Below are 21,318 nucleotides of genomic sequence, written 5' to 3' on the forward strand. Positions count from 1 at the left end.
GGATCTGCAACCAATGGCTTGTAGACCAGCACTCGTCCCTGGATCACCATTTTGATAAGCACTGTTGTACAGTGGGTGGAGACCTCCAGGGAGTTTAGGTGCTTAGGTCCAGACTGTCTGAAAGATCTGCATATGCGAACTTACCCGAGTCTTAAGATCAAGCTGGACCTCTCTGTATTCACCTTTCATAGGCTGGCAAATGACTTTTTATTTAAAAGACATTTAAATAATCTGACACACACACCCCACCGGCCCTTCTCCTTGTCCTCTGCTAGCTGATGGTGTCCCATGGTGGGAATAAGGGCTGCATGAAACTTCTTTTCAGGTTCCCTTAAAACCACCATGTGGATCATTTTGTGTGGTGGTGTCTGCTGCTTTTCATTTGCCCACATGATGCCCTTAGCTGCAGCTTTCATTGGTGGTGGTGGCGGCGGCAGCAGGGAAACTCTGGAGAGGCTTGGGCGCAGGGCATCACTTCTGTGGCTTGGAGTGGCCACTGTTTTGTGACAGACTGACTAGAGCAAGGATTTAGAGTGCATGGCAGTGGGTAAGAAGTGGTGGCAAAAAGAATTCTCCAATTTGGGACCTTGCTTAAACTTTGTGGGACTTGGCTGGCAGGTTGGAGTTTCTCTGCTACTCTGTTTTCTTTCATCGGATAGGCTGAGAGAAGAGGTAGCAGAAGAAGCAATGTTTGTGTATGTGGGGGGGAACACATGTCTCTGGTGAAGGAAAGAGAATATCTGAGGTCAATTCTTAAGAGTCTTTCACCGTGGAGCAGTTCCTGTAGCTAGAATCTCTCCCTTTCCTTGTTTGTGACTGAGAGGCCTCTTGTTCACACTGGCCTTTGCTGGAGGGGTGGCATGGGTGAAAGGTTTCCGGTTGTTGTTCAGCCAGCTGTTCAGTTGCTGCTCCTAGTGTAAGTACGTGCAAAGGGAGGAGTGAAGTGACTGAGATTGGCTGTTTTGAATTTGCACTAGAGCAGTAGATCTAATATCCAGAAATATGCATGGGAGAGCGCTAGGGTAATTGCCAAAGATGAAAGGGGCTGGTAGCCAGGAAATGCTTGGAGATTACTGGCACAAAGGCTCCTCATCTGTTAAGAAATGGACTTGTGCTGTGATTCACATAAAATTTGTAAGGTAAAGGGGAAAGGTAAGGAGATGAAATTACAAAGGAAGGAGAAAGGAAAAGCAAGTTGGGATTTTAGTGCTGCAGGTAAGAAATAGGAGTTTCAAAAATTCATTTATTATTATTATTAACCTTTATAAAGCGCTGTCAATTTACACAGCGCTGTACATAGAAACTTTTAGTTAGACGGTTCCCTGCCTGCAGGTGTACAATCTAAAAAGACACGACACAAAAGGAGAAGGGAGAGGTGGTGGGGAAGGGGATCAGGTCCAGCAGTTCTTCTCTACCTCCGAGGCCTGGACCGAGGCAGATGGAATGGAGGAAGGGCTTGTAACGGAGAGCACGCCCAGCTGACCAATCAGAAGGCAGCTGAGGACCAGCCAATCGCCTGTGGGCTGGAACGTTTGAAAATTCCAAACTGACAGTTGGGGAGTCAGTTGGGACTCAGGCAGTAGAAGGTTCAGTTGGGGTTGGAATGTTGAGGAGTTAGGACCTGGAACCCAGAGAAGAAGGGTTTTCAGGGGTTAGAGAAAGATGGTTAGGGGTAGAGTCTGAATGGGAAAAGGCTCCCTACCATTATACTGCCAGGGCTCTAGAAAAGAGAGTGCCTGGAGTAGAATATCCTGTGGGATAGTGTTAGTTAGGGGAACTGCTAGGTCCAGAGAGAGACAGGATTAGGTTGATGAGTCTAGGGAAGAGAGGCTCAGAATAGCCAAACTCTAACAGGGGGTTGTGGTTATATTAGTTCATAAGAGATATTGTTAGCTTTGGGGGCGGAAATAGGAAAAGAAATTGTCTAAAAGGGATGCGAAAGTCCCAATACAGTGAAAGGGAAACTGGGGAAAAGAAGAATAAATATAACTAAGTAATCTGTGCCTGAACTAGAAGTTACATAATATCATTTAGTTCAAGAATAAAATGTCCAACTGTTCTGTTTAATAAAGTTTATATTTTGGTTTACATAAAAGCTTGTCAGTCATACATATCAGCTCCACGCTACTATATGAGATAAGGTGAACCTGCCAGGAGAAAGGGGGTTCATACTAGAAATTGTGTGGCAGCGGTGGGGTAACAGAAGTCCCAGGCACTGGCCATAAGGGGAGAAGGCTTGTGGTTTGGACATCCGTGACATAAATGGTGGCAGCATAATAGATGGTAGCGGTGGGATAAATAAAGCCCAAGCGCCTGCCATCTTTAAGAGGGGTCCGTTACAGGGCTTACGTTCTTAATGGATGGTCAAAAGGAGAAGGGAATGACAGTAGGGAATTCATGCAACAGTTTTCTTCCCTACAAAGCTCAAAACAGGGTTGAGGAAGGGGTGTGTGGGAAGAACAAAATAGATGGGGCCTTTTGCCATCATTCTGGTAAGACTTATGTTATAGTAATGTAATGCACATTTAAACAATAATTCAACATTTACTTAATTGTTAAAATGTGGGGTGGGTTTTGGTTTTTTTTTGGTGTAAATGTAATTGAATTAGATTTTTGAAAAACATACAGTGGGCCCTCCTTATCATGGATGCTCAAATCTGCGGATGGCAAGTCTGCAGATAAGGAAGGCCCACTATACACATGCAGTTGTGCCTCCATTGGGGACAAAAGTCCCTTGCCCTCCCTTCCTCCTTCTTCCAAAGCTTCTGTCAGTTTGTCTTTGGGGTCAGAGTCTGCTGCCCAGTTGGTCGGCCGAGGCTTGAATTTAGGAGCCGCTGTCCCCAGGCCCAGCACCCAGGGCGGAGCCTCTGGGCTCCAAGCCCCAGGCCCCGGCAATGGCTCCCTCTGGCCAACAGGTTCCTAGGCAGGCAGGGCCAAGGTTTGGGTCTCAAAGCCTAGAGGCCCTGCAGGAGCTCCAAGACTTAAGCCCTGGCCCCAACTGACTCCACCACAAAAGCCAAGCCTTCGGAGGCAGAAGGAAGGAGGGAGGACTTCAGTCCCATTCTCCCTAATGGTGGCATGGCCACGTGACTGCACTGTCATTATGGACAATCAGACTTGAGCATCTGTGGATTTAGGCATCCACGGGGTGTATGTGTGTGTTCGGAACAGATCCCCTGCAGATACTGAGGTCCCACTAGATTACCAATTCACACCACTCTTTCATACTGATTTTAATGCCTGAACAGCGCTTCTGTTTTCTTTAGAACCTGAATCCTATGTGACTCGCTTTTCATTCTCACCACATCATTACAACAGCACCTCCTACTCTCACTCTTTCAATTAGTCATCATTCATCACTAAATTAACTCCATTTGGTATTCAACACATCACTCAGTTTTTCTAGGAGCCCCAACCGTACTTACCATACATTTTTATTCTACAGTACAATATAGAAAACCAAACTATTTTTTACAAGTTTTGTAACATCAAACCCCATGGGTGGTCTCCACAGGTGGCCACTATGGCTGTGGGAACCACGCTGGGAACTGCTGGTGTAGACAGTAATGAGCTAGATGGACTAATATTCTACCTTGATTTAAAATAGCCTTAAACATGCCCCATTAGTTTGTTGAATATTGGTAAATACCCATGCAAGACCAATTTGGGTATAAGGTCACCCTGTGCTTGCCATCTTCACTATGAGGCAAACTGCGTTACAGCCAAGAAATAACTTAGTATCCTATGAAATTTGTCTATATTGAGGTTTTTGTGGTTATTTTTTTTAAATTAAAGGAGAATTAATCTACTAAATTGTTTAATTTATTCCTGTGTATCTTTGTAACTTTGTATTATGGAAATATAAGTCTTCTTGACTTTATTTGCGAATTCCTCTGTGTACTTGGTTTATGAGGGCTTATCTCTGTTTCTCTATATGTGGCCTAATACTTACAACTTCCCACTAATGTGCTTATTTTATATCTTGTATTGGAATATCCAAGAGGAACTACTCTAGGACCAAAAACTTTCAGGTTAGAGTAAGTTCAGTTACTTATAAATTTGCTCATGCATCTGAGGCATGCAGATATTAAGTATGGTTAGTAATTCTGCTTCATGTAAGCAGTAAACATTGCTCTGTTTTAGTCTTCAACCAACAAAGAAAAGGGTCATAGCTGAAAAACCGAGAGGAAATAAAGGATGTATGGAAGCTAAGTTGTAAGTATGGAATGCTTTTTTCTGCACTGGGCGGATGTGGGCATCTTCACTTATTTAATTTTTTCCCTTGTTCTTCAACTGAAAAGGCATTCAGAGTGACTTGTACAACATCAGTTAAAAATCTTGCCCAGAAGCTTAACCTAATAGAAAGAAAAGGAATGAGGAGGGAAAAGAGAAAGAAGAAAATTCAGACACCATATTTTAATTACACTTTGCTGTAGTGGTTTGAGTGTTGGACTATGACTCTGGAGACCAGGGTTCAATTTCCCACTTGGCCATGAAACCCACTAGGTGATCTTGGGCAAGTCACATGCTCAGGGGAAGGCAATGGCAAACCACCTTTGAATAAATCTTGCCAAGAAAACCTCATGATAGGTTTGCCTTAGGATCACCGTAAGTCAGTAATGACTTGAAGGCACACAACACATACAATAAAGAAAAGCTATGATTGAAAATAGAGTTGCATGTGATCCGAAGGGGGTCTCTCGGCACAGCCATTGAAGTCACTCTTTGCTGACTTGAATACCTTTTGTGCTTTGGTTTGACTGTATGGAAAGATGAGTTACTTATCGCTGATTACATCATAAGCTGTTTACAGCTTCCAGAAAAAAAGAAAGGAAAAAAAAGGGAGAAATAGCATGCAACTAATACAGAGAAGGGCCCTGAAACCCCCCCCCCCCCAATCCTGACTGCAATGGAAAGAAAAATAAAAACATTTGAAATATTAATCTAGCATTAAAGATTCAGCTGAATAATTATACTAGAATTATTAATAACCATAGATTATTACATTGTTAGATTTCTTATTGCCCATAAAGTTCATCAACAGTTTTCAGTCTTTCAAAAAGTATTGTTATCTTGACCTCTCTAACATTGATTTGAGACAGTCAGGGCTATTTTCTTCAGTTTATTTGGGGCTAGATACCATCCTTCCATAATCTTACACAATGGAGCCTCCTTATCCATAGGCTTGCCATCTGCATATTTAAGCATCCCCAGACAACAAGACCCTGTTGTCCCCAGGGGCAGCAGTGTGTGTACATTGCACTGCCAGTAGGTAGAATGGGATTTGAGATCCCACTTTTTTAAACAGAATTAGAAATCTGTGTTAAATTCATGTATGATTTGCAAATCATGTTGTGGTTTTTAGGAGTGAAGAGTGGAATTGTCATTATGAACTGTTTTCTCTGCAACCTTCTACACTAGAAATTATAGGAAAGTATTCTTATATGTAAACAACTGCTAACTTTTAAAAAAAAGTGGTTTCTCCAATTGATTTTTCTTCACATTAATGAGAAAATACTGAATATGTACCTTTTCTTTTCTTAATAGGTAAAATATTATAGGCATTTGGCACCTGATCACCTACTTCAGATATGCCATCGATTAGGACCACTTCTAGAGCAAGAAATTCCTCAGAGTGTTCCAGGAGTCCAAACATTGTTAGGAGCTGGAAGACAGTCTTTGCTTCGCACAAGCAAAAGTATGCCTATTATGCAAATTGACTTGTGTAGTTATATTGCCATATATTTCTATATTTACTTTTTTCTTTAAATAACAGGCTGCAAGCATGTGGTGTGGAAGGGATCTGCTCTTGCTGCATTGCACTGTGGAAGACCTCCAGAGTTGCCAGTAAACTATGGCAGTTCTCCAAGCATAGGTAAGAGCATTATTACACAAATCTGGGGTATTGTAGTATTTTTTACTGTGGGGAAAAGGTTTGACATAGACTTGTTCCTGCATGGTCTGTTACTTCTTCCGCTTTTTGTGGGACTGGTACTGCTTGTATGTTAGTCCCAGTGTCCATAATTCAGTGTTTGAGACCTGGTCTTGGGCTGAAGAGGTCTGGATACTTCTATGTGTATTTGTAATCTGTCTTTTCTCTTTTTAAATGAGTTTTTCATTGGTTTAGTTAAGTAGCAAGTCTTTCTCCTCCACAAATTCCTTCCTGTCTGCAGCCAAATACTAGTGTGTAAAAAGGTGTTTCATATTTTGGAGATGTCATGATGTTTGTATCTTTGCAGGCTGGTATGGAAAATAGCTGAAGGAAAGCCATAATCTATAAAATAATATAAAATAAAAGCAGTGAAGAATTTGAGTAAGATGTCATGATGGGTTCTTGAAAGAAGAAAAAGAACATAGAAAAGAACTGGCCAAATATTAGTAGCCTACTGTAACGGCACCACTCCTTCACCTTATGGCAGTCCTATGGGGTTTTCTAATCCCACCCGCTGCCAACCAATTTATATAACGAACCCCCTTTCTTATGTGGCAGGTTCACAGTATTACATAATATAGTAGCGTGGATAAAATATATATGGCCGACAAGCCTTTAGATAAAACAAAATATGAACGTTATTGAACAGCTATTACTTGAACTGAACGACATTAAACAGCTGTTGGTTCAGGCACATGTTACTTTGTTACATTGATACTCTTTATTTAGTTATTGTTATTCCTCTTTCCCCAGATATTCTTTACCCACCTCAGGACTTTCCTGTCCCTCTTTAGGCAGTTCTTTTTACTAACTCAGCCACCAAGGCTATAATATCTCTCTGGAAATTATGTAACCAAAACCCCTCTTTCTGAGTCTGGCTACAATGAGTCTCTCGTTTCTAGACTTCCAAACTAATACTGTCCCTCTCTGGACCTATCAGACCCTTTCTTGGTCTATTATCAACACCCCCTCTAACAAAATGCCGTTCCCTCAGGAACTATCGGAACACAGTCCTCTCTTGGACTCTACTGTTCCCCAACTGTCTCTCTGTCAACATTCCAACTTCATGTCTCAACATTCTAAACCCTAACTGACTAAAACCACCTGCCAAGTGGAATCTTCAAACTCCTCAGCCAGCTCCTGATTGGCTTAGGGTCTCTGGCTTCTGATTGGCTGGTTTTTGAATCAGTTCGTCACACACCTCCCCTCTTTAATAGATTCATTGACACACATAACCAAACAGTCATATGGGCCAATGAACTCTCAGTTATACTTACCCATTATACAACCTTATATCTATAACATTATATAAACATCACTTAACCATCATCACTATATTTTATATACAGTACTAGTTTTATCAATAACCATTACCAACTTAAATATCTTCGGGATTTTTCTGTATGTTCCCATTTTAAACATATCTAATATCAATTCTACTTGTTACAACAACTTACCATACTTTTCTTATAAGTTTAGTATATTATCACTCTACCCCATATCACTTGTTGGGTTTCAACACTTTAATAACACTTAAATAACCTTTTCTTCCAACTTCAGATCCTTTGCATGATCCATTTAAAATTTTTCCCCCAACCATATATTCAGTCTTCTAACCTCTCTTTTAATAGATTGAAGATTGATGTAACATTAGCTCCAACCACTTTCCCCTGTTCCCAGTATGGCTTTGAAAATATTTCATCTTCCCTTATATTAATGGCAAACAACAATACAGTGCGCCCGCGCCATACGCGGGCGCGCCATACGCGGACTTGAGCGTACGCGGGGCAGAAGGGGCGGTGCGTCCCATTCAGTTGAATGGGTGCGCGCGCCCGTTGTGCCCCGCGTGCACCCGCGCCGCCATGCACGAGCCCCATTGTTTCCAATGGGGCTCGAGCATAGGCGGAATTCACCTTACGTGGCGGGATCCGGAATGGATCCCCCGCTAAGGCGAGGATGCACTGTACATCGGTTTTCCAGTCTATCAACTCATTTATATCATTGTCCTTTTCAAGAGTTTTTTTCTGGATCAGTTCTTATAACTGACGACGTCTCCCTTTTTACCGGCTGTGGACTTAACACCTCATCTGGTAAAAAGTCTTTGTTTCTTCTTGTTTCACTGGACCCAGTTCCTTGAGTGCGTTCAGCAATCTTTACATCTTCTTCTGTAGACTGTAAAGCATCCCTTATCGAAGTCATCATATTTTCTATATAGGTCATCACAATCTCTGGTTTTTCTTTTTCTGTTGAATCTCTTTTTCTGGTTGGTTGATGGCTTTTGGGGTCACACCAACACTTGTCTGTCATCTGGTCACCACCAGTATGTTTGACAGTGAAGTTTATAGATGTTTGCATGTTCTGTATACACACATCTATTTTTTTAAGCTTTACTTTTTTAAGATTCTTCCAGTCTCTGTGAACTAAACCATTTTCTTGGGTTATATCACCCATTTGCCAAACTAAACATTTTTTATACTGTCACATTTAATATATAGCTTCCAGATATATGTCAGATCTGAAAGTATAGAAGTTTGTCTAGCTGGGATCTATGAAGTTTGTCCTGCATTTCTATAAGAGGTGGATTACACATGAATTTTATCGTTATTATTAAAAACATGCTGACAGTATGATGTTGTGTCCTTTTGACTCTGTATGGATTTTCCCCTTTAACTTGGAGGCTTTCTCTTTATCTGATTTTACCAAAGGTTTTAAACTTTTAGGACTCTTTCTTTTTTGGCTAAATTCTTTTCTCTTTTTAGCTCCTATGACCATAGCCAATTTTTCATCAGGCTCAATAAACCTATTAATCTTACTATCCATTGTGTGTTACAGACCGCCCCTTTGGGGCGGCCTGTAGGTGCTCCTTTCCCAGCCAGATCGGGGCCTCAGCTGCCAGAGCAGCAGCCTCCAAGGCCCCGATCCGCCGCTTTCCAGGCCGCTTCCCCGTGGCCTGGAAAGGGGTGTCCTTGGGGCTTCATGCCCCAAGGACACCTGACAGTGGAGGGGAGGAGGAGAAAGGGGCTGCTTGGCCCCTTTCTCCCTTGCAGCGCCAGCGACGCAAATTGCGGAAGGAGCTCCGTTTTAGAGCTCCTTCTAGTGCCGCGGAAAGGGCGCTCTATGCGCCCTCACGCGGCACAAAGACGTCACGTCCGCACCACCCCGTTTGGAGGTTGCGCATTTGTGACGTTGTAATGGCGGCCCCCGTGTGGAACGAGCACCGCCATTTTGTACAGATTCGGTCCGTACTAGGGTTAGGGGTGTACGGAAGTGACGCCCCTTTCTAACCCTAGTACGGACCCAGTCCATACTATAGGCCTGTCTGTAATGGGCCCATGACTGCTACTTTTGTTCTTGTAAGTCTTTTTCTTCTTGTGTAACCTCTACTTTTTCTTTTTGTCTGTGACTCTTAGGCCTGTTCCAGACTGCCAAAATAAAGCTGCTTCAGGTCTCTTTGGAGGTATGCTGTTTAAATGATGCATGGGTCCTAAGAGTCCGGAGGTCGCACCAAAGCCACACTCTATTCCTAAGCACTGGAGTGCAGCTTTGGTGCAGCTTCCGGATTCTTAGGATGCATGCATCATTCAAACAGCATACCTCCAAAGAGATCTGAAGCAGCTTTATTTTGGCAGTCTGTAACAGGTCTTAGTTTTTATATTGAAAAGCTCAAGTTGGAGAGTATTGTACTTTGCTTTTACGTGGTAAAACAAGGTTTTCCATCCTTTTGTTTGTGTATTGGCTTTATGGCAATTTTCCACAAGAGTTTGAACTTCTCTCTCTTTCGAGTTTAGCCTATTTTCCAATTTGACAATCTCTGTGTATAGATCTTGAGTTTTTAACTTTATGTTATCAAGCTCATTCTGATCTTGATTGACTTTTTGATGCAGAATCTGATTTTCTTGTTTTTAAATCATAAAGTTGTTCTTGTAACTTTTTATTTTCTTGTACTAAAGCCTCTTTTTCTTTCTCTTTTTGACTAAATCTCTCATTTGTTTCATCTAACAAACCCTGAAGTCTGTGAATACCTTTTTCATATTTATGTAGGGTTTCATTAGCACTTTTTGAGGACTGTTTCATATCAGAAATGATATATTCTAACTCTGAAACAATCTTTTCTTTATTGTCCAAACTTGTTTTTAGAGTAACAATCTCCTCTGTTTCCTTCTATAAGACCTTGTAAAGTCTGGTTTTCGGATTCCAGTTTAGCTATTTGTAAGTGTATTACTAACTTTATCCTAGTTTTTAAACTTTTCTTTAAAACCATCCAGTTTTTCTGCAAACTTTTTCTCATATTTTTCTTCTAATACATCTGTGTTATGCTTTAGTTCTCTCAACTGTTTTTGAAGCTCCATCTCTCTTTGCTGTGCCTCATATTCTTTTCTTCTTATTTCCCTCTCATGTTGCCATTCTTTTTCTTTCATTTCTCTTAAATATTTCAGTTCTCTTAACTCTCCTTCATATTCTTTTTCTTTTAATTCTTTTCTGTGTTTTATTTCCTTTAACTCAAGCCTAATCAAATTACACTCCTTGTCTGATATCCCCATATCATCACAAGCTTTTTCAAAACTATCAATATATAAAATTCAGGTCTAACTCCTATGTTAGGAAATTTTTTTATATCATATAGAGGGAACCCATTAATGTTATTCTTGACAATATGAATAACTCTAGATTTTAAATTGAACATTAAATATTTATGTCATGCATTTTTCCATTATGGGCACGCTAATTCTTCAGTTCCTTCATTTCAATGTCATGTATTTCTCTATTATGAGTACTGTATTTTCATTTTCAAGTTCTTTTTCTCTACACAGTCTCTCACCTTCTATCTTAGCCATTTCTATTCTTTCTTTTATTTTCCAAATCTCCACACTCTCCTGAGACTCAGAAATTCTTGGGTCAACACTAGCTACCATTTCTTCTCTGACTTCCTCCTCCTCCACCACTTCTCTCATTGTTGGAGGTTTGACTTCGTTAGGAGGCATGTTTTATGTATTTCCTTACAAATACCTCCAACTTTTACCTCAGGAAATACTCAAATGTGACTGTGTTTCCACTTAATACCACAAATCCACTTGAACCTTATAGTTAGATCAATGATTCCTTACTTTACCACTGACTTTTACCTCAGGAATCACTATGTGTGCTTTTTATCTCTGTCAACTAGTCTCTTACAATTACCCAATACGTTTACCTCAGAGACTAGCCTTATCTAGGGTTGTCAGTTTTCAAGTGATCTCCTACAAACTACCCTTTTTGTTTTACCTCAGAGATCAGTCCTCTGAATCCAACGCCTAGATTTTAAACTGTAGGTTTTCCTTTCTTTCCGTTTAAACCTACTATCGGATATCTGGTATTTCCACTTAGCTTCAGCACACTTCTGGCCACCTGATTTGTCAAATCCAGGCGCTCTAAAACTGCAACTCTCTCCCCCCCCCCAGTCCCCTACAATTTACCTCAGCAAATTACCTCAGGGACTGGTATTACTTTTCTTATCCAGCCTAGTCAGTCTATAGGTAATCTCTTACACAGTACCCTTGACTATTACCTCAGAGATTCCCCTCACTGACTTATGCCTCCTTATTTGAACTGTTGAACCTTTTACTTTTCAAGGTCAAATCAAATCTCGGGTTTCTGGTAACTTGAACTCAGAACCCAGTAACACCAATTGTCTCCAGCACACTTCTCCTCAAATTTCCAGCCACTGGACTTTACATATCCGGACACTGCACACCAATTTATGTCACGGCACCACTCCTTCACCTTATGGCAGTCCTATGGGGTTTTCTAATCCCACCCCGCTGCCAACCAATTTATGTAACGAACCCCCTTTCTTATGTGACAGGTTCACAGTATTACATAATATAGTAGCGTGGATAAAATATATATGGCCGACAAGCCTTTAAATAAAACAAAATATGAACTTTATTGAACAAAGGTTTTGAACAGCTATTACTTGAAATGAACGACATTAAACAGCTGTTGGTTCAGGCACGTGTTACTTCGTTACATTGGTACTCTTTACTTCGTTACTGTATTCCTCTTTCCCCAGATATTTTTTAACCACCTGAGGACTTTCCTGTCCCTCTTTAGGCAATTCTTTTTACTAACTCAGCCACCAAGGCTATAATATATCTAAAGAAATTATGGCGGGATACAAACCACCACTTTGCGGCGCTTCCCCACCGCCGCCGTTTGCTCCACGCGGGAGCCGCAGCAGCCAAACCGCGCGGCTCCCGCGCGGAGCAAAAAAGAAGCTCCATTTCGGAGCTTCTTCTTTCTGCGCACTGATGACGTCGCGAAGCGCTGCCGGCGCATTCGCAACGTCATAGGCGCTGCGACACGTCTGGACGCTATGCATCCAGTACGTAAAGATGGCGGCGCCCTTGTAGAAGGGGCGCCGCCATCTTGTACGTATAGGATACGTACTAGGGTTAGGGGGGTGCGGAAGCACTGCCCCTTCCTAACCCTAGTACGTATCCTATACGTACTATATGGCAGTTTGTATCCCGCCTAAGTAACCGAAAACCCTCTTTCTGAGTCTGGCTACACTGAGTCTCTCTTGTCTAGACTCTCCAAACTAATACTGTCCCTCTCTGGACCTATCAGACCCTTTCTTGGTCTATTATCAACACCCCACTCTAACAAAATGCTGTTCCCTCAGGAACACAGTCCTCTCCTGGACTCTACTGTTCCCCAACTGAACACCAGCTTCCTCCCTCAGGATTCCAAACCCTAACTGACAAAACCAACTGCCAAGCGGAATCTTCAAACTCCTCAGCCAGCTCCTGATTGGCTTAGGGTTTCTGGCTTCTGATTGGCTGGTTTTTGAATCAGTTCTTCACACCTGCTTCTCCACCTTAACTGTACTCTTGTTTGTGCAGATGTTTGGCTACCACTTATCTTTTCTCCCCTCATCTTTCTCTCTCTCACCTGAGAAGTTGTTAATACCATGTTTACTAATATTAATACAGTGGTACCCCGGGATACGAATGCGCCGCCTTACGAAATTTCCGGGTTACGAAAAAAATCCATTTAAAAAAACTGTTCCGGGTTACGAAGGTTTTTTCGGGTTACGAAAATTTTTTTGGTGCTTTTCGGCGCTATTTCACACGAAATCGCGGCTTTTCCCCATTAGCGCCTATGGGTTTTTCGGCTTGCGAAGTATTTCGGGTTACGAAAGCGGCGGCGGAACGAATTAATTTCGTAACCCGGGGTACCACTGTAGTTGGAAGAAGGTGCCAGAACCTGATAATCTCTCCAAGCACATTGAATTTGATAACTATTAAGTAGTATTTGGAGACTTGCTAAATAGTAATAAAATGGCTTGTTGTTTTGTGGCCACTGAAGGGCAACATCAGAGATATGTATGGTTTAGTGCTGTTACCTCATATACATGAGGTAACAGCACTAAACCACACATACCACTGATCCTAATCATATATAGTAGTTTTGCAGCAGATGAAATCACAGTAGGGCTTTTAGGAGATTGTTCACAAGGGCTGTGTAACTGGAGTCTCTCTGTTACTTTTCCCATCCCTAAATGGTTTTAGGAAAGGGAGTCATAGATGATGCTAGCTTACATGGTGGATAAAATAAATACAGTGGTACCTCGGGATACGAAATACCCAGGTTACGAAATTTTCGGGATACGAAAAAATCCCATTGGAAATCATTGTTCCGGGTTACGAATGTTTTTTCGGGTTATGAAGAAAATTTTTGGTGCTTTTCGGCGCTTTTTCGCACGAAACGCGGCTTTTCCCCATTAGCGCCTATGGCAATTCGGCTTACGAAGGCTTTTCGGGTTACGAAAGCGGCCGCGGAACGAATTACTTTCGTAACCCGAGGCACCACTGTATTTCACTTATTGTAAGTAACATTTCTTTGCTCTTCCAAGTTTCCCTTTAAAATAATCAGTGGAATTAAGTCTCTTAAAAGAACAGCTTCCAAATTCTGTGCCACTGATGTCCTAGCAAGGTAGGCTAGCATTTTAATTTAGAAATTAGGTGAATGTACTACCTGCTAAGAGGACATCATGGAAGATGATCTACCTCTGTAAACTTATAATATGGATTAGAAGTCCTTGTTATAGACTGCCTATAAAGCCCTAAATAATTTAGTATTTTAAGTATTGCCTGTTTCAATAAGACCTGCCCTGTTATTAGGTCTCTCTCTGCATCTGAAGGTCCTCCAGGGTGACTATGGCCAATGTCTGATAGAAAGATAACATTGGCCATTATCAACAGTTACTGCTATCTGCGGTAACTCTGGAAATATATCCCCCCACGGAAATGGGGGTTGGACTGTATTGCCACACTGTGCTTAGGATGTCTCATATTCCTCCTGCAGTTTTTCAGGCATAACTATGGTGATGGGAATTCATCGTTGTAGTTATGTGTGATAGTGCCACCTCCCAAAAACCTTACTCCTTCATGATCTCTTTGAATTACACAAATGGATTTTGTACTTGTCAATATCCCTGTTCAAAACAATCTAATGCTGAATAGGTTTTTGGTGTTCTTCCTGCCTCTGCTCTCTTACACGCTTGATCTGGTGCATTCTGTTATGTGCCTTAATTCCTCTTTGCCTGCTGCACAAGCAGCAGCATTTGGGACATTCTCCATATTTGTCTTTTCTTCATGCTTGAGTACCTTCTTTCTCATTGGCTTCTATGTACTTTTTTGACTGCTTGTCATAGGTTCCTTCTGTCTTTGGCCTCTGAGGTCTTATTTAAGAAATGTACCTCATGTGGAGGTACAATTCCTGTCAGACAGCCCTTCCAAGTGTTTTTTCTGTCTCACCACAAAGTTCAAGTCTGTCTCAGCTATAAAGGATTTAGCTAGCAGGGTTTGAAGAACAGGATTTCTCACTTAAGATTGCATTCTTGGGATTCCATCCTTAAATTGTTAAGTCAATGGCTTTCATGGCTGGCATCCATAGTTTTTTACGGGTTTTTCAGGCTATGTGTCCATGTTCTAGAAGAGTTTGTTTCTGATGTTTCACCAGCATCTGTGGCTGGCATCTTCAGAGAATGCTTGCATGGAAGTTTGCAGACTGGGGCCCCATACAGACAGGCCAGAATAAAGCTGCTTTGGGTCACTTTGGAGGCATGCTGTTTAAATGATGCATGCATCCTAAGAGTCTGGAAGCTGAGCTTTGTTTTGGCCTGTCTGTATGGGACCTGGGTCAGCCAGAAAAATCAACAGTAGCAGAATACGTTATAAACTATCCTGGGCATAAAATGCTGTTTTAAAACACTGAAGTTCTGGACCATGCCAACAACTATCAGTATCAGAATGCACAGGGAAGCCATTGAAATCCACAATCACCTGGACAACTTCAGCAGGAAAGAAGAAACCCTTAAAGTTCGCAAAGTCTGGCTACCAGTCCTGAAGAATAGCAAAATGAGGACTCAGCAAATGCAAATTAGAAATCACCCAGGGTCAGGGGCTTTCCCAGCAGATAATGATCACCAATTAGCAGACACTAATCCTCCTTTGCATATCATCCCACCTTGAGGCTCTGCCATCAACAACAGAACATTGCACAGATTAACATAGAATTTCCTCCCTACCCAGGGTCACACTGTGTGTGTGTGTGTGTGTGTGTGTGTGTGTATTTATATATATATATCTATCCATCCAGCTCCCCTCTATATCAACATTATCTGAAGATGTCTGCCACTGATGCTGGTGAAATGTCAGGAATAAACTCTTCTAGAATATGGCCACATAGCCCGAAAAACCCACAAAAAACTGAACACAGTTGTTTATGACAAAATAAACGGTTATGTTCATACATTTTATTAAGCCAGGACTTTTCCCCCACTCTGAAAAAGTTCCTGGCACAAACAGCTCCCTGCTTTGGTGTGAGCAAGTAAACACATATGGAAGGGTCTTTTACAGGACTGGATATTCTGCAGCTACATATATTTGGGGGTCAGGATAATAAATGAATGTTTACCTGTTTCTAGCTGCATTTAGTGTTGTTTTAAAATAGGGGTGACTTAATACCTACGGTATGTTAGCTTTAAATTAGCTTTAAATTAGAATTCAAACACAAGATTCTGTTTAAGTGTGCACAAGCATGCCAGGATTACAACTGAAGAAATCCTGCTTGTAATTACCAGTTCCAGATAGCCCAAATATAGAAAGTAGAGTTTGATTTGTAGGTATCAATGAATTTGTACAGAAGAAGACACTTTCTGAATGTTACCATGTACTCAAAGTAAGGAAGGCATCTTGTACTGATACTGAAGCTTTACTACTATTCAGTGGAGGAGTTTTAGCTTTAGAATAATCTATTGCCTGAAATAAATCTTGATCCAGAACTGAACTTTTAAATTGGAGTTCTGGTTGGAACTTCTGAACTATGTTTGCTGGTATCTTCACTTTGCAGCATTCTCCTCCAGGATATTACAAGGGCCTTAAGGCATCTTTGCAGGGGCAACTGCTAATGTTATAATGCCTTCTCATCTCATTACATGCATTAGGTATACCTATATGTCTTCCACTTCTCAACATGAAAACTATATAGTTCTTGCTGCTTGCTTCTCAGAATTACTGTATATACTTGACTATAAGTTGACCTCATGTATAAGTCGAGGGCATATTTTTGGACCAAAATTATGGATTTTAATATGACCCATGAATAAGTCAAGGGTAATGCTAAAGTCTAGATGGATGACAGAATAGAGGGGATCAGTGCTTCTATGACAGATTGCACTCTTGTCTTAACCATGGGATGATTCCTTGCTTGTTTGTTTTTTAAATAAGAGTTAAAGTACAGTACTTACATTGACCTGTGGATAAGTCGATTCAGGTTTTTTTGGTTCAGTTTTTTGACTAAAATTTCTGGACTTATACATGAGTATATACAGTAATGCTTGACTACTATGAGTTACAGCTTTCGTATATATGTTTCTGAGAGGGTCAGCTTTCCTTTTCTGTTATGTGCCCCCAGCTGTTGTAGTTGAAATACTTTATTCTTGTTGCCTATGAACCCAGAGACTTGAGGAAGTGGAGATCTTTTTCTTAAATTATGGTGATGAGTGAGTGATCAAGTGAGTTACTGTAACTGTACCTTGTGATGATATGTATTGCTCTAAATTTTGTACAGGGAAATGTTTTTGGTACCTTCAATAATACTGATTTTTAAATACTATTTATCAGTTTTTGGACATAAATCTGTGTGTGACAGTCAACATGTTTTTCTCCTCATAGGTGAAACTCTCTTTTCAAGAAAACTAAATGGAAAATACAGACTTGAACACCTTGTTCCAACTGCTGTTTATCAACATATGAAAATGCACAAGCGGATCCTAGGACATTTGTCTTCTGTATATTGTGTAACGTTTGATCGAACAGGCAGACGAATATTCACGGTAAGTGCAAATTCATGAAAATGTTTTATCTATTATTCCCATGCTGTTTCTGCTTACTTTGCTTAATCACCTTACTTTAATTGTATTTTTCTTTCATCTGTTCCTTTTTTGACAAAATACAAATGGGACAGGATGTACTTTCTGCTTGAGACTTTAAATGAAACAGTCTTATTTTTTTCTTTTTCTGTGGGGAGACTTTACTCCAAGGCTTGTGTACAGGCAGGGCCTCCTGCCATACTGTACTATGACAGTTCTGACTTGGATAGCAGTTTCATTGCCTAGAAATGGAAGCCAATGAAACGGAGTCTGGTGGCATTTGTGCTGTAGTTTTGGTATATAGCTGTGTTGTTAGGAATCTAGTACAGTGATAGCTGAATCCAGATTCCTACTGGAATGATTTCTGTGATATCTGGTTGGGTTGGTGACTGCTTAATCTCCCAAGACTAAGGAGACTCTTTACACCAAAGGTAGGAAAAAGGTTGATCATGGTATGTTGAGAAATGGATAACCAGCAAGAGATTGACAAAGCTTTCTGCCAGTTTCCTATGAGCAACAATTAAACACGTGTGTGTGTGTGTGTGTGTGTGTGTGTGCGTGCCTTCAAGTCACCTGCTGATTTATCGTGATTGCATGGATTTCATAGGGTTCTCATAGGAAAGGAATATTCAGAGGTGCCTAAATTAAATGGTTGAAGAAAAATAAGTTGGGGAAAACTAAGTGCTTCTATGTCCTCCTTGAGCATATGCTTATAAAATGTTAAGCTAGTGTTATAATATGTGTGGTGTACCAGGAGACCATTGTCTCTGTTCAACCCACTGTTGATTGACTGCAATTTGTGAGTATATTCCAATACAGCTGCTTCTCTTTCCAGTCTTTTCTTGTTCGTGGGTAGCTGTCCTGAGATCAGAGACAAAATGCCCAGGAAAGGTTCTGCAACTGGTTTTTGTATATTTCCATTTCTAATGTTTGATGTATGTCCATTTAGCCTCTGGTTCAGAAACTTTGCATATTGATATTCCAGACCAGCACTGCTATGACTTTGAATTGATAAAGTTCAAAACATTAAACATTAAAATTAATTGAAAGACAGTGTAAAAACCTGTTTATGTGTTACTTGCTTGCTGAAAGTTGATATCATGCTTGCACAAGAGTAAGTGTTAATTATATCGGTTTCATAGACTAATTTAAGTGCAGTGGATTTTAATAGGCCAGTACTTGCGATTAATTTCTTTTTAGGGTTCTGATGATTGTCTTGTGAAAATCTGGGCAACAGATGATGGAAGGTTGCTTGCTACTTTAAGAGGACATGCAGCTGAAATATCAGACATGGCTGTTAATTATGAAAACACAATGATTGCTGCAGGCAGCTGTGACAAAATGATAAGAGTATGGTGTCTCAGAACGTGTGCCCCTTTGGCTGTTTTGCAAGGCCACAGTGCATCCATAACATCACTACAGGTAATGTTTTCTTCTGTAACGTGTGAAATTCGTGTGACCCTCCAAATGTTTGGAGCTGCAACTCCAACCTCTCGTCACTGATAGGTATTGGGCAGTTTGGCATCTGAGAGCCTCACAATTCCCATTCCGGTACTATGATCCAGCAAGTTTGTTTTGTCATAGAAGAGTGGAGTGGTTGAACATTTTGAAAAGAGAAAGAGATACTCTTTAAGAGGAACAGGTTGTGCTTTCTTTTCATTTGCAATACTGACAGTACTAGCTAGGAGCAGAGAATGTGTCTTTGGTCTGGGAAGTGGGGAAGGAGTAAATGGGATAGGTGGCATCATGGCAGTGACGAAGACGGCTCCCTCTTCCTTCTCCTGCCAATGAATAAAAGCTGCAGTGAGAATAGGCAGTTAGTGAATACCGTTTTAAATTGAACCATTTTATTTGTTAAATTTATTTAGGAACAAGTTGAATGAATCTTGGCAGTACATATAAATGTTGTAGGTAGCTATAATACTTGATCAACAGGGAATATATCAGATGCCTTAACTGTTGATAAATGTATGTATGAATTATTTCTTGAGTGGGTTGCCTTGCTTTCTAGTTTTTGAATTCTTCTGTGAAGATTACCTATTATAGACAAAGAAAACAGTAGAAAAGAAGGAAGAGTATTTTTGCATATAACAATGATATTGGGAGAATGGGGGTAGGGAGAATGTGTCTGCAGTGAAGAGCTTTCTGACAGAGTTCTGCGTATTGTTGATTAAGTGACTCTTTATAGAAGTTATAATTATGATAGAAATTTCCATTTATTCTGGACCATTTGGATCATTTGTTTCACTGTTTGCTAAAGATCAAAGATTTAAAATAGCTGTGTTTCTTTTGCAGTTTTCTCCACTATGCAGTGGCTCCAAGCGATACCTGTCTTCAACGGGGGCCGATGGAACAATATGCTTTTGGTTGTGGGATGCTGGCACCCTTAAAATAAAGTTAGTTTCTGTCTTACATGTTTCTAACCTAGCTCTAGTGTTTAGAAACACTGCAGTTGCTTTGTAGGTGATTTTAGAAGCTAGTTGTTGGTTGGATTTTTTTTTTGCTTATGCTGTTAATTTCTAAGTAACATTAATTTGTGATAAAGAATAAAGATGAAATGGTTGCAGTAGAATGTATAGATAATTCTTTTGCATGTGCACTAAGAAGTAATTTGAATGGTACTTTTTGCCAGGTAGCTAGGTACAGGTTTGAACCTTGTGTGCTTCCCAGTAGATAGGCACTGGATTTCCTTACAAGTCTCTCCAGTTCTCAGAAGATTTTGAAATGATGCAGAAGCATTAAATGGACTCTGTTTAGTTAATTTAAATGTATCTATTTGTATCTCTAGCTCCTAAAATGCTTAAACTGAATTCTTAGCTGAGTATAAACACTAAATCTATAGTATCCCTCAGAACTAAATCCACAACACTGCCAAACACAGTTACACTGGTGCCTCGGGTTACGAAATTAATTCGTTCCGCCATTCCTTTCGTAACCCGAAAATTTCGTAACCCGAAAAGGCTTTCCGTTAGCACTGGAAAGCCTATAGCTGCACTTTGCAGCATTTGAATTTCGCGCCAAAATGAATTTCGTAACCCGAAACAGTTTTTGCCAATCCAACTTTTTCGTATCCCGGAAATTTCGTAACCCGATCATTTCGTATCCCGAGGCACCAGTGTAATTAAAGAGGTCCTTTCTGTGTAAAAGAAAAAATCACTGGGGAACAATTGAGTAGTTTGAGTGTTGGAATAGTACTCTAGAGACCATCGATTCCCAGATTGGCCATGAAACCCACTGGGTGACCTTGGGCAAGTCGGATGCTCTCAGCCTCAAGGGAAAGCAATGGCAAACCTCTTCTGACCAAATCTTGTCAAGAAAGCCCCATGATAGGTTCACCTTAGGGTCAACAGAAGTTTGAAATGACTTGAAGGCATACTACAACGGCAACCCGATGTGTAGACAGTATTAAAGGGGAATCATTGTTAATTATTTCAGAACAATTAATTATTTCAAAATTATGCTTAGCTTTTCTTAAATGATTACAGTTTAAGACTAGATAAGTATACATTCTTATTCAGGAAGTAAACTAATTATGAATTAGTTAAAGTTTGAATATTAAAATCACTGATTAAAGTCAATGATTAAACAGTTTTTCCACATTTTAGGGCCAGGCACCTCCAAGGTGGCTTACACAATAATGTTTTAAGACAGTAAAATAAAAAATACAGTGAACTGAAGCAACATTCAAATCAAGCACAACAATGAAATGTGTAAAAAAAAGAAAGAAAAAAATTGAAATAATAAATAAAATAAATAATTTTTTTATTTCTATCCCACTTTTTGCCAGGTGTGGAACAAATAGTTCATGAAATAATATTGTAAGCCGTATAAAAAGGAATAAAGTGGTACTCTTCCAAATAATAATAGAGTTCAGACTCAGCCCAAAAGAAACTTATAATGGACCATGGCCAGTTAAATAAGATTTCTCTCACCTCTCCATTTAGATGGAATCTGAGACTTAAAGCTAGAT

The 21,318-nt window shown here is 40.4% G+C and overlaps 1 protein-coding gene across 5 annotated transcripts in view; it reads left to right on the forward strand.

Moving 5' to 3' along the window:
- LOC121926903 (pleckstrin homology domain interacting protein) overlaps positions 1 to 21,318 on the forward strand; it is a 126,177-nt gene that overhangs the window by 27,642 nt on the left and 77,217 nt on the right. For all 5 annotated transcript variants that reach the window (XM_042460643.1, XM_042460314.1, XM_042460564.1 and 2 more), the window contains exons 5-9: positions 5,548 to 5,698; positions 5,777 to 5,875; positions 17,152 to 17,312; positions 18,549 to 18,770; positions 19,644 to 19,744. In XM_042460643.1, the coding sequence (XP_042316577.1) occupies positions 5,548 to 5,698; positions 5,777 to 5,875; positions 17,152 to 17,312; positions 18,549 to 18,770; positions 19,644 to 19,744 (734 nt within the window). The remainder of the gene's footprint in view (positions 1 to 5,547; positions 5,699 to 5,776; positions 5,876 to 17,151; positions 17,313 to 18,548; positions 18,771 to 19,643; positions 19,745 to 21,318) is intronic.

This window comes from Sceloporus undulatus, chromosome 1, assembly GCF_019175285.1.
Source record: "Sceloporus undulatus isolate JIND9_A2432 ecotype Alabama chromosome 1, SceUnd_v1.1, whole genome shotgun sequence".
Classification (NCBI taxonomy): domain Eukaryota; kingdom Metazoa; phylum Chordata; class Lepidosauria; order Squamata; family Phrynosomatidae; genus Sceloporus; species Sceloporus undulatus.